This window comes from Solea solea, chromosome 9 (genome assembly GCF_958295425.1).
Source record: "Solea solea chromosome 9, fSolSol10.1, whole genome shotgun sequence".
In the NCBI taxonomy this organism is placed as follows: Eukaryota; Metazoa; Chordata; class Actinopteri; order Pleuronectiformes; family Soleidae; genus Solea; species Solea solea.
This window is the reverse complement of record NC_081142.1, coordinates 16,659,653-16,674,319: the sequence shown is the minus strand read 5'-3', so window position 1 is coordinate 16,674,319 and position 14,667 is coordinate 16,659,653. Positions and strand designations below refer to the sequence as shown.

The following is a 14,667-nucleotide window of genomic DNA, read 5'->3' as shown; positions in this document are numbered from 1 at the left end:
GTCTAGACTAAATTATTAAGGACAAAAGCTCAAATGACCACAGACAATCTCACTGTGCCGCAGACCGACACACAGGTTCATAGTGCCCACTTTCCTACCTGAATTATTTAAGGAAGACACTCTGTGGAGGACATACAAATTATGGAGCTAGAAATGCAGTGAAGCCCATCTGCTTTAGAGTCCTGCTGCTAATTACAGGGTGTCTATAGGATGTGGAACTTCTATTTGGACTCCTAACAAAGCTGCATCCCTTCAAACACGACCTTTACACCCTACTCTTTTGCTTGCAGCACATCCTCAGATGGTGTCTCTTGTGTTGGGACGCCTGCCCTGTGTTAAATGACACCGGTCTGAATGGGAGAGCATTGAGGTCACTGGCAAAAACGAGCAAGTATCACAGGCAACACAAATTAACAGTATGGAATCATATAATCACTTGACCCTGCTTGTTAGAGCGACATAGATAGTGGTTTTAAATCTAGGGCTCAAGCCAGAGACATTAAATACTCCTGTTCACTGGCTCATTTTCACAAACCAGTTCTGTCATGTAAAGACCAAAGGAAAGAGAAGCAGTGACCCCTGTGGAATACGAAAACAGTCGAGGAAAGAAGAACATATATTTTTGGTAGAGAATGAAAAGAACCTCAGTAGATACAAGCACACAAATCATGCAGAATCTTGAGGGAACAAAAATCATCCGGATGTAAGACAACCTCAGTACAACACAGCTATATCTGTGCAGGCAGTTTAAGAAGATAAGAAGCAGGGGTGACTTTTCTGCACATGCACATTATTAACATCGTAACACTTCAACTAAGCTCTCTGTGAATGAATCCAGCAGTGAGAGAGCAGTAACAACAGAGCTACTCACCAGAGGTGATGGAGACAGAGATATGTTGCCTATGGAAACTTTGAGCTCGTTGACTGAGGGTGCTGCTACAACGCAATCAGACGGCAGTGGCTTGATCTTGATTTTGAACCTTTTTTTTTTGTCCTCCTCTCCTTCTGACTCGTCGGAGGAGAAGAAGTGGGTCTTCTTGGTGGTAAGTGAGAGTGCAGTGTCAAGGAAAGCAGTGTCCTTCCTACAATAGAGCACCTTACCTATGTAAGAAAAAGTCTAACAGACTCTACCTATGTAATTATGTTGGGGCATCTAAAACCAGAAACATCTAATCAATGTATATGTATGTTTACATACTTATTATATCGCTTTGTCAGTTTCCAAGTTCCATGGTTTAATATTTAGACTGAAATCCTTTTATTTTGTAGTGCTTCTGCCCTAAAAACATAAATAATCTCTCTAAATGACTATAGCAGTGACAAAATACTATGAACAAATCAGATACCGCTGTTACCCCTTCTCAGAAACTCAGCATATTGATTTCACAAAGAGGTTGTGAGGTTTTCACACTTCTCTGCAAGCTCCTGTTCATGTGTAGGAATGACTCATACTTCTGTGACTCCTTTGTATGATGTGTCTATGCAACTGTATTTAGACATCTGTTAATTGCATGCTATTGACGCACTTTATCACCATGTCAAGTGGTGTGTGTTTCGGATTATAAAGATTATCTCTCACTAGTTTGCCGCAGCCACATCAAATTTTTTGGAAGTAGTATTTCTTACTATTAGTATACGATAGTTTAACAAATACTATATTAACAATTCGTATACTCTGTTTATAGTAAGCTCAAGTGACTTGGCAGTGAAAAAAAAAACGTAGCAAGCATCTTTCAGGATATCTTCTTCTGACTCCTCATCAGGTCTCATGCTGTAGCCCTCATCGTCCACCTCAGGAGAGTTCTGCAACAAACAGTGAGTCAGTGAACACGTCATGTTATGTGCAGAAACACATTTGTGTGACATTAACTGGATGAAAAACAAAGTCTAACAGAAAAACAGCAGTTGATTCACAGTGTACGGAAGGTTAAGTGAGATACATACATATACATATATATACACATACATACATACATACATACATATATATATATATATATACATATATATATATATACATATATATATACATATATATATATATATATATATATATATATATATATATATAAATAAATAAATTAAATGAAACATGTCTAAGAGCATATAGATAATAGTACTAATTAATGTAAGCAGTAAAACGTAGCAAATAGTAGTAATAAAAGGCCTTGACTTGATTCACTATCTGTGATCACCGATTTAATTTAATATAGATTTTACTTTGATAAAGATCAATTCCATATCATAAATCAGTACCACTGAAAACAACATTGAAGCAGATTCTTAGTTGATATTGAGTCAATCAGCTGAATCACCATGTAAACTCACTATAAAAATAAAATCCTACATTAGATATTTTACTCACATATCTGTCCCAGTCGATATCTCCGTAGAAGCCATTCGGGGCCCCGTTGGTCCTCTTCTGAGACTGAAAGGAGAGGAATTATTAAAAAGCACAGTACAGTGACGCTTCTGTGAAACTAATGCAGGCCTTCAAACCCTGATCGTGTTTTCAGAAAATCACCTTGTGTGAGACAGTGTTTTCTCTCTTTGTCTGTTTTCTCACAATTCCAAGCTCAAGTCAATAAAACATAAGTGCTTTTAATAAGATGTTCATAGTGAAGGTTTAAGTGAAGAACATATCGGAAAGAAGTCTAGTCAGGGCATTTCTAAAACACTTTGCGGCCCTGTACAAAGCAAATAGTGAAATATAATATTACAATATTTAGGTTTATTCATTACCAAATATCATGGGGAAAAATCAAATCTCCCTCAAACCCTGCACTTACAGCCTACTAATGAAAAGATACGTGAAACAGCAGCACCGGCTGCTGCCTAATTAAGTCAAGAAAGCACTGTGGTGTCTCTAACACATCTAAGATCTACACACTACACTTCTTTGTTACTAATGCTCTAACAGAATAGCACCAAACTCAGTACCAATTCAACCTCTTGGGGTTCCTAGTAGGTAAGAAAGAGACACAGAAAGAAAAAACGATGCACCAATCAATCACCAGTGTGGATTTCCTCCATTAATAACTCAAGAAGAATTGTGAATAAAATGGCTGATAAATATTAAAAATCTTTTATTACTTACACCACTCTCTCTCTCTGGGGACCCCCTGTGAGAAAGGAAAGAAAGAGTCAAAGAATGACATAGAATGTAAAATATGAACTAGATTGAAGCGAGTGAAAGTCGAGCCGAGGTTTTCAGGGAAAATATAACCTTACTTTCCACCTTTACCAGAAACACTACATCCCAGTATGTTGACCTTTTACAGTACATCAGAAACACCACACAGATTCACTGATCAAGTGTGTAAGATTTATGTGAACTTCCTTTTGGCAAAAATTGAATGCAACTTTTTCTTTTGAGTGACAACCACCTAAATGTATGAGATTCATTACAACAAAATGAGCCTCTGTGATTTTAATAGACACATCTTTTTGTTTGTTTTTTCAATGCTAACTGAAGAAAGCCATATGTTTTCTACATGCTTGGAAGGAAAGGGTGAGGAGAGAGATATTCAGCTGCAACACGCAACTTCACAAATAGATTTTGTTGAATCCTACACACTGCACCTTTTGAGCAGTGAGTTGAGTCATGTAGGCATCAAACTGGCAGTTTCACTGATACAATAACATAATACTACAAGAGATGTCGTTTGTGACATTTTATGACATTTAGACTTGGCCTCCCCAAATAACAAGGATCCACGCTACATTCAAACATGAACAGAATGAATGCCTGCAGGGTGACTGTGCCGACTGGGCCAAATTATATTGTGAGTCTCGCTGCTGCCTGGAAAAGATCATTTCTCAAAGCAAAGTCATCAGTGAATATTGTCTGACAATGGTCAGCATGCCCAGAGGTGGTACAACAAATCTATCTAATCTGAGAAGGAAAGACCTGGAAATACACATGGGTTTTAGCACAGCCCAAAGCATCTCTATCTCACAAGTGTCCAGAACATACAGTTAAATGGTGTCACTGACTGAAATATTAGAGAAATTGGAAGTTTTTGGCAAATCATATTGTATATCATTTGATAAAATGCACAATACATCAATGCAACTCCATTGACTTTTCACAGTTCAACCCATTTTAAACAGAGACTGTACTTTGTGTGCTATGATTGTTCTGCCCATTTCTAATCCCTTCAATCTGCTGTAATGTGAGTAGAAGCTGCTCCCGTGTATCAATCTAATTTCACAAATTAACTACTCCCAGCAGTGAAACAAATAACATGCTCTGTGACTGGAACACACATTAGAGACAGTACTTACGTAGAGTCATTGTCCTTCTCTTTCTTCCGTATCCCAAAGGCCTTCCTGGTACGTTTTTTCAATCCTAAAGGACAAAAAAAAAAAAAAAGCATGAATTTTTGGAAGAAGAGACACCAAAGGCATGACTAAAAGAGGTGTATGTGGGTGGGTGAGGTCAGCAGTTTGGCATCTATCATTCAGCAGATAAAAGGCAACATCTTTATGTATTATTGAGAAACTGGAGGTGTGAAGGTGAATGCTGGCTTTCAGGAATAAATATGTGTCCATGGGCATTGCAAATGGAACGACAGCCTGCCTTGGATTCCTCAAGGCCTCTTTTAGGAGTAGAAATTTCATTAGCACTGTAAAAATCAATGCACAGTGAATATAACAAGAATAGCTTGGGCAGCCATGGAGCAGAGAGCTACCCGTAAATACATAATAATTTCAAAAAAGAATCTTCACTCCATTTTGGTGCAGCATGTCAGTTCTGCAATGTTACAGTTGCCAGTTTGAATCCCTGGCCTCAAAAACTCTGCTGAAGAATTAAACACTATCTCTCTTTCTCCCATCACTTCACATCGACATGTCAGTGTGTCCCTGAACAAAGCGTCAGATCTCCTGCTGCTTCAATGAAGCAGCTCACGGACAAGACTGCCAAAACAAATGGTGAGGGAATTGTTGGCCTTAAATACAAATTCTGAACCTTAAAACAGACACTGTTGTCCTGAAAAGAAAGTGAACACTGACCGCATCTAACCCAATTTGAGTGTAGCTGAAGGACACAGGTAAGCATTCAAAGGTAAAGGACAGACACTGTATTCTGTCCACAAAGCAAAATTGCAAGCTTTTAAGGTAGCAACATTAAATCTGTTTATTTTCTAGTTTAATCATTTGGTCTACAAAAACATGGACATATTGCCATCGTCAAAGGTTATGTCTTCAGCTTTAAATAACAAACTGTTAAATCATATCTGACGAAGAAGGGAATAAAAAAAATACTTTCAATTGATTCCAAATAAACTCGGCATACTTTTACATAATGACAACAGAACAGTGATGACTCAAGCTCAAGTTTTAAATGCAAACTCAGGATCAGTTGCACTGCCTGTATATTCTAAAAACATGGCTACACAAAATCAGCCTTATCTCATAATATCCACTGATTATGATTACCCCCCTTTAAAAGTTTTCCTTCCATCTATACAGCATGAAAAGTTTTACATCCAGTTGACTTCGCAAAATATAGTAAAACGATCTGAAGTGTCCCCGTCTCTTTCTTACCCCAGATGAAAGCCCAGTAGTCCCCCTCCATCTCATCTGTGATAATTCCTTGATTCTCATTCTTCTGCTCGCTCGTGTGGCCGCGAACTCATCACATCATCTCATGACTAGCCTATCTCTTCCTCGTGCCACGGGCAGACACACACCAAGACTGAGAGCAGTAACCTGATGCAACCTCTCACTAACAGTCACATGGAAGGTATCATGCTTCTGTTTGTTACCCCAATTCAACACCACTGACTCCACTCATAAATTACAGACAAATATCATCATCCGAGCAAATAAAAATTACCGGCACATATCCACTTCTTACGAGAGTCACATAATACCACAGAAAACGCATGGCTGCCACCAAGATGAGAAATTGATCCAAAAAGGCCTCCTCCTGACCGTTACCCAGAAATACCCTCTGATTGATCCTGCAAATGTGTTTGGCCTTGTTTCCTCTAAACATCTGCTGTCAAGGCTCAAATAAATGTCCCAGTGCACTCACAAACTCAAATTCAAAGTCTTATTTACGCAACGGTAATTTTAAGACTATAATGCAGACGCATGCACACGTTAGAAAAGAATAGAGGTTAATGAATATTCATGGTTGCACTATAGGATGAGGAGTTAGGGTGCAGCAACCACCCATGTTTGTAAATGTTGCCAAAGTGAGAGAAGGACAGAGTGCGATGTTATAAAAATTTGTAGAAAACATACATACACACACACACACACACACACACACACATATATACACACACACATATATATATATATATATATATATATTTCTTTCTTTCTTTATTTAAAAATGTATTTGCAGGTTGTTTAAATTCTACCTCAACAGTTCTGCTCACTCATCTTCTACCGCTTTATGCTCCACATGAGGGTCGCGGGGGGGGGGGGGGGGGGGTATAGTGAATATATTAATCCAAAATAATTCAACACATTCAACTGCTGTTCTAAAAGGTTATCTGATACGGTCTCATGTGAATGCATCCAATATAAATCAAGGCCTCTGTCCACTTATTTACTTTGTACGTGATGCCATCCAGCAGCCAATTGTGTGAATTTAGGGTGGCAAATCATTTCAGCAGGCCATATTTAATTCAATTTGTCACAGGCACATTTTTAAGCAGCTACTTTGTTCTAAGCTGAAGTTGATTTCTTAAATTAATACTTCGCTCTAATCCACCCCTCTCTCACTGGCCTGTATATTGACTGGTGCCCCCAAGCAAGCGCTGACAGCTTTACAGCTGTGCTGATCAAAGTGTGTGTATAAAATCGTGGAAAACAGAAAGCAGCATGTAGGAGCATGTCTTCTCGTCATATAGCATATCTGTTTTTACAAAATAGAGACCAGGAAAAGCTGACACTAACGATACAATTAAGAAATAAGAATAATTAAGAGTAATGTGGGTTCAAAACATTTCAAGATTTTAATCTCACCCACAATGCAGTAACTCGACACTGGTTAAAAAGAGCAACACTTGAATTTTTCCACTTTTAGAGCACAGCAGCACCTAAATTTGATTGCACAAAATGAATGTGAAGGTATACATGAATGCGCATGGCACAGTTTAATTAACAGAGAGGGAAATAACAGTGCGTGCTGCACACATGGTTTAATGACTTAATAGCTTCCGTTCAGAGGGATGCTAGCAAAAGTGCTAACGTCATTTACGACCTGCTCTCAAGACATGATAATGTAATACCAGGAAAAGCCAAAGAACATGAGGCCAAACGTGGTAGGACACTGCCAAAACAAATAAAATGAGGAAAGAACTTTTCTGATGTTGGTTTGGTCTGAAAATAGTTTGGAATCCTTGGTTCAGGATTTTCTTGGACACGTAGGAGTCTAAATTTAAATAAAAAAGGGAATTGAAAACAAACTTACAGCAGGAGGAACATAGCCCACTGCAGCAGAAAGTGTGTTATTATTATAGTTCTATGAGGTCCACCCTTTAACCTGCAGGAAGTGGTTGCCCATAATGCAGTTGTTAAGAAATAAAAAAAAAAGCCAGCATTGAAACACTGCAATCACTCCCGTTTCCCCCCATTATTAAATCGAGTCCACATGCACAATACCGTATTTCAAGGTTTCCTACTGAGCATGTGGACTTACACCTGGGGATAGTACAATTATAACGTGCAGTCACTACCTGCCACAAGAACAACAAAGGTATTATTACTTCATTTTATGACTGATAAATTTAACTTTGGAAGACTGATCCAATACCAAAGTTATGTACCAACTAGATGGTCGGGTCATAGTTGATCACTAACATTTTTTTTAAGATTTACTAGTGAAATTCAATTTGTTGTTGTATGAAGAAGATGGAAGAAAAAAAAAGTCACACCTCTTCCAGAATGTTTCAGTGATCCATATTACAGAATGTATTTACACAGATTTGCTTTAATTTTACTCAACATGATGCACAAACTAATTTAAGCAAAAAACACAAATGCAATGTGCATTCACTGAGAGGTTATTAATAATAATAATAATAATAATAATAATACTAATAATATTAATAATAATAATAACAATAATATTAATAAGTATACTAATAATCTACAGCCACATATTCAGGACTAATAAAATGTATCTTAAGGTGAAGGATTAGGATTGATTTCCCTTTCATTATGGAACCAGAATACAGGTAACATATTAAGTTCTTTACATTAATTCAGTGTGCAATTACACACACTGGCGACAGAGGAGCACTGCACTGGGCTTCTAAAGTACAGACGGCTGTGTCTGTTGTTCCTGTGATCACACTTTTCAGTCTTCACCTTGTTCTTTTAAAAATGTGACATAATATGATGTCTACTTTCAGCCTCTCTTCATGGTTGTATTTTACATCTCAGTGTCGTCTCTAAACCATGAATATATAGGAGAGTGATATCCGAATAATGATCAGTTTCAGCTGCCACATTTATCAATGCCCAATCAATGTTGAGTGTTCAACATCTGGTTTGGGGACGTGGAAGCTGTTCAACAAGCTGCATCAAAAATGGGGCAAGAAAGAGATGAAGAGGCTCTGGCCAAGTAACCAACAAAACACACATACACACACACACACACACAGACACACTGCTTGTGCTTCCGGTCACAGCAGAGCACCAGGCTTGGCCACTTCAGACTCTGAATGAAGGACCTGTGCTGCTATGCATAGTAAGTAGGAAGGACGATAATACAGCACTGAGATTGAGGAGGGTTGAGAGTTTTTGGTTAAAAGAGGGGGGGGAAAAAAAACCTTTGAAACACTTAGATCTGCATCTTAAACACATTTATAATTATTTGTTGATGAGTAACCATCAAGAGATGTTAATGAATCAACAAAAAGGAAAAACATGTTGATGTTGTTTACCATTCCATTCTGTGTGGTAAACATGACAGAGCATGTTCAGCTTGGGAGCCTGTGATAAGTGTGTGAAGATGGCGTGTAGAGTTGTTGTCGGTTTTGAGTGAATCTGTTGACTTAGCACAAGGAGAAGCATGTGGACATACTGGCGGGCAGGCAGACAGGTTAAAAGACAAGGTGACATGTAATTAGTGTAGCTGTCCATGGGCTGGTAGGCGCAATAACAAGAAAGAAGAAAACCTGTGGACAGAGAGGCTGAAAGAAGCTGCAAGTACACAAGGAGATAGAAAACTATGCGAGACAGGCATGGTGTCACACAGCAGACAAGCTGAGAGGTAGACGGGAATATTGTAAACAGGAGGTTTAAAAGGCTCTTTTCTTGAAGTGACTCATCCATCCTAATGGCTGCCGAGAGGCAGAGGTAGGTGAAGGCAGGTGATTTGCAGATTTGCTACCTATGACTGGCAGACACAATAACAATGAACTCACAACACTGACATTCAGATCGGAAAAAAACTAACATTTTATGGGGGAGATGAGTGAGTTCAAACCTGAAAAACCCATACAAGGTCTAAATATACAGCCTAGAAGCGTGTCTTGGCTTCACTTTGAGGCAGAGAAGGAGGCATCACAGTTGAGCACCGCGATGAGTGCAATGAGTGATTGCAGATTGAAGTGATTGATAACAAATAATACTGTCACTTTTGTAAGTAGGTTTTCGCAGCCCTATATTATACAATACTGAAGATGTGCTAACATATGCTCTTCATCAGCAGCTGCTACAGTACAACACGGCATGAGAAATATGGAGCAGTATATTTGAAGACTTTATTTATGCAGGGATGTCACATAATATCGGAGATAAAGTACATACAATCCCTTAAGTAGCCACTGGCATTAACTACCTAATCAAGAAGAAAGACAATTATTCACGCTTACACTCCTGTGTTTTCTGTCCCCCTCAGAATTTATGCTCTTACTTCTCTGATGCATAATTGTCCACCTACTAGTTTGCAGCACAAACAGAAAACTAAGAAAGAGAATTAACAAAACCCCCTAACCCCCCTCAAGCAGCTGCACACCAGTGTATGTGTGTGATTGTGTGTTTGAGTGAACAAGTGTGTGTGTCAGTGTGGCATAGAGAAAAGACAAAGCCAGTGTCAGTTTGCGTTTGTGCCCACGGATGCTAAAATTAGACTTGGACTATACTGTCCAGGTGGCTGCACTGTGAGCCATGAGCTGTAGCACTTTCATTAGCAATGTACCCCGAGCACACAAGCACACACACATGCATGCATGCACACACTCACAGAGGCATGCACACACATGTTACAAACTGGATGACACACATGTCTGTTGCAGCCTTTGAAATGAAAGCAGAAGAAAAGAAAGAAAGAGCCGTTTCACTGAGTGACGTAATCCATCTCTAACTAAAGTGGGTCAGGGCCAGAAACCATAAAGCAGCGAGCCCGCAGTTGGGGCAGAGATCAACAAAAGATGGTGGTGATGCATTCATCTGTGCACTTCTCAATTTCCTTTTAATATCTAATATTCACTTTTTTCTATGTAGGTTTTTCCACTATCAGTTATTTAATAGGTCTACCTATTCATTAACCATCGATTAATGATTTGTTAATTCACTGCCATTAACTTACCTTCTAACTGTAGCTTAAATGTTGAAAACAAATTCTTGTACTATAACTGGTAAACAGGTGAAAAACTGAGTAACAATAAGTATTTTTTGTATTCGTTATCTATTACTTATCGGTAAATCTCGTCCACCCACGGCCATTATTCCTCATCTCCTCCCCTTATTCCCTCTGTCTCAATAAACAGCCTTGGTCCCCATGGTTCCCATCCCTGGGCTTCAAATAGCATTTGCACCAAGGACTGGGTGGCAAATGACCCGGCTGCATAGCCAAAATTATAAACACAGGGATGTTTGCCACAATGACAAAAGGAGAAGATGCATTTTCCACCAGTCTGATATTTATTGACACCAGACTTCCACAAGCAAAGAGAGACGAGGAATGGAAGTGGGCTCCCTTGTTTCATGAGGACAGAAATACATGGTGGTTTCTTGCAAGATTCAACTGAAGATACATGCTGTGATTGTTTAGATGCATATCTCAAAGCACCATTACAACAGGAAATGAGTTAATTGAAATCATCACTTTGGTCTGCATCAGCATACACTAAAAGTTATTTGAAGATCCTGCACTTTAGCTGTAAGACTTCAAGGGTGATCTTTGGTTACCAAACTAAACTTTTCAAATACAGTCCCCTTCAAATGACTACAGTGTAGGTATATATAAGAGTTGCCAGACTACAGTTGTCAAAACCCCTTGTGGGGGGAAGGGGAGAAATCCTTTTTCAACCACATTAATCTGACAGAGAAATGTCTTCTGCAGCCACCTCACTGAACCCCATTACCAGAGAAAACAGAGAGGTGAGGGCTATATCCTCCTTTTATGCATGCTGCATTTTATAGCCACACACACCTGGCTCCATGATTCATCTGTGGAGTTATTCAACAGTCAGTTTGGTGAGAGCAGCGGCAGACATTTTTGCTGCAGATACCGGGTAAAAGTGAGGCCATTAGTCTATTTAAGTGTCTTCCAAAAATGAATGCTCACTGTGCACATGGGCCACTATCACCAGTATGGCGGCACGCTTGGTAAACGGTCTAATGTTCAAAATATCTCATTGTAACGGTCCTGCTATCATACCAGTTTTTAAACCAGTTGGAGTGTTTTGTGTATGACCTTCCTTATGGCCAACTCATGCGTAGGAAATGAAGTCATCAACCTAAACACTTCTCTGTCTCTTTGAAGGGAGCAGCATCAAAAGAAAAAAAGTATTTTTGATGCTTGTAGGTAAGATGCCAGACTCAGGTGCTCGTTTGGCTGCAAGTCAGCATCATATTGGAGATCAAGGCCATATGTGACGTCTGTTAGTTTAATATTGTCTGTTTTTAAGGTTACAGTGGTTGAGCAGTTTTAGCTGCTGGCGAGACAGCAAAACAAAGACATCATCCAGCATTGAGTGGATTTGTCATCCTGCGAGGTAGGTTCATCTTTCCTTCAAAACACTAAAGATACTGCCCCAGTATCAGACGATGTGATCAAACAAGCATAAGGGCTACCACATCTATAGATATCATATTTCACAATTATATAGGATCTTAAGTGAATTGTGCCTTCATGAACTGACAGAAAGCACACTCACCCACAGCCAGAATTACGGTCCTCCTCTTGTGTCTAACATAGAGTGTAATTTTCTGTTAACAGAGGAACCATGACAAAAGCACACTGCTCAAGGGTTTGTCGTCATAGACAGAGCAAGACAGCCACAGCATATTCATTGCATATTCAAAGTGCCTGAAAATCCAAATGTACTAAGAGATTTTCTGATATATCTTCTGATCTTCTAGCAGATCTTCGAGCCAGGACATGCTTCTTCTTTCTCCTGAAGGTTTCGGCTGATCTGTAAGATGGCTCAGGGCTTGAACAGCGCAGACCTATATATTCACTCCAAGTTTTAATGTGAACCTCATAAATGACACAATGTGAAGTTGTTAGTGCCCCAGTCTGACTCAGTTATGATCCTACATTTATTAACAAATCTCCTGGATGTAGTTTTTCGTGATGAAGTGGACAGTAGAGGGTTCAGGTGATCACACTGCAACTACAAATAGAGAGAGTTCATAATACCAAACTAATACATAATAATTAAATACTGTATAATAATAATATCAAACTGGGTTTTAAAAACTTAAAAAAAATTCTGTGTAACATCTAAAGGTTTTCTTTATACAATTATGAAATGACAAGATGAAAAGATAGAGATTAATCACATGTGAAAACGGCAATCTTATAATTACCTGACACAGCAACAGCACACGTGTAGCTTGCATTTATTTATGTGTGTGTGCGGTTTGAGGATTAAAAAACAACAAGAGCCTGTACAAGTGATCACCATGATGATCCACATGTGTTTACTGGCATGTAATACTTGTTCACTGTGACGCAATCAATGTTTGTCAGGATTATCCATCTGCTGCAGACCTAGCATGAGGAACAAACCATTTCCGGTAATGTTGTACAACATTTGTTGTTTGTTTTTTACAAACCAAATAACTAAGGAGCTTGCTAGCACCACCGATATTCACTGCAATCTCTGTTTCATCATAACATTCTGATGTTGTCTTAGCTTTTCAGTATTTGACCTGAAAATAAAGTTGTTTTTTTTGTTTTTTTTAAATGCAATAAAATAATATATAAGCGAGGTATTGTTTAAGACTAGTGCAACACTTAATATAATTATAAGCAATGTTAGAGTCATTGTCAAATTATGAAAACTCTATCAGCTTCACACTCTCCGTGTGTTTCGTGGCATAGAAGAGTCAGATTTTGTGCTGTCCAGCGAGATTTGTTTTATGTCAAGACAAACAGATTAGTGCGGGGGGATGGAAACTAGGTCAGGTGAGGATGAAAACACTACAAAATAAATATGTTGTGCCTTCAAACACGAACACCCCCCCAACCTTTTCATTTGTCATAGTAATGAATGAAAAAAACAAGAGGGTGATGAACCCTGAAGGCACTGTGGTTGGTTTCAAACAGTTTCTTCTGCTACCCCCACAGGAATTGTTCATATGACACAGTTTATGCCCAAGATTCACACAAGCTAGTTGTACCGTAGCAACCCATTTCTCCAAAAGATGGCAGAAATGTGAAATAAAAAGTCAAGCAAAGAGTAAATGAGAGATAATCTGGCTTTTGGGGCTATGGAGGGGTTCTACTGGGGTTACCCATGCATTACTCATGCATTTCCTCTGATGTGTTTATAGGAAAAAAATCATCAATATGCATAGTGGTATATGTATATGTTTGAGGTTCTCTTCCAATCACTGTTTGCCTATGTATTTGACACTATTAAGATAAGATACAAAAAGGGTTGCTTTCAGTTATGCACCATCGTCTATGACTAAGATTATTGAAAAGCAAATATGTTTAATACATAAATTGTTACTGACTTGACTGTCCAGAGAATATTCCTTGTTTATCATTCAAAGATATTGAGCCATGAGGCAAAAAAAAAAACAAGAGTGGGAGGACAATGATGAGTGATTCACAGATGAAAGGATGCTTCTTTTTTCTCCCTAAATCTGGAAGATCTGTGTTTGCTATGCTCGTATTGAGAGATGTAGGAAGGATGGAGGGTCTCTGATGAGAAAACATTGGATACGCACACGCCCGCACACACAAACACACACCTACACTTAGCCAACACAAACCCCCATTTGATATGAGTCACTGATGAATCAATTTTACAAAACAAAATAATGATTTAGTAAAGACAACCACAGGGAAGCATAAAACTGAAGAGCCTCTTGTGGTCTTAAAATACAAAATTAAAGTTTATATTACCCCTAGTTAATGCTAGTGAATGAGATCTTCAACAAAAGTAATACTGGCTGTCACTTTTTATTTGAAATTCAATATTGCAACATACAACTGGGGGGATGTAAATTTCAGATTTGAACTGTCATGAAATGCTCAAAATGGAGACGGCCATCTCTGAAGCACCTATTTAAGTTTCCTGCCATCAGTGTCAGCTGAGGCCACAGCAGTGGCATCATCTTTGGGATGCAATTCTACAGTACACGAGGGAGACTCCTCTCTCTGCAGATAGCGTCTGCCTTGTTTTAGTGAAGAGAAAACGTTTGCACCAAATACCTGCTAATAATTTAACTTAA

At 38.7% G+C, this 14,667-nt stretch overlaps 1 protein-coding gene across 7 annotated transcripts in view; it reads right to left on the bottom strand.

Annotated features, from left to right (window-relative positions):
• The window catches only part of sgip1a (SH3GL interacting endocytic adaptor 1a), a 66,724-nt gene that overhangs the window by 20,892 nt on the left and 31,165 nt on the right, over positions 1–14,667 (bottom strand). For all 7 annotated transcript variants that reach the window (XM_058637846.1, XM_058637848.1, XM_058637849.1 and 4 more), the window contains 5 exons: positions 4,288–4,351; positions 3,098–3,122; positions 2,366–2,428; positions 1,743–1,803; positions 872–1,047 (listed from right to left, as the gene is read on the bottom strand). In XM_058637846.1, the coding sequence (XP_058493829.1) occupies positions 872–1,047; positions 1,743–1,803; positions 2,366–2,428; positions 3,098–3,122; positions 4,288–4,351 (389 nt within the window). The remainder of the gene's footprint in view (positions 1–871; positions 1,048–1,742; positions 1,804–2,365; positions 2,429–3,097; positions 3,123–4,287; positions 4,352–14,667) is intronic.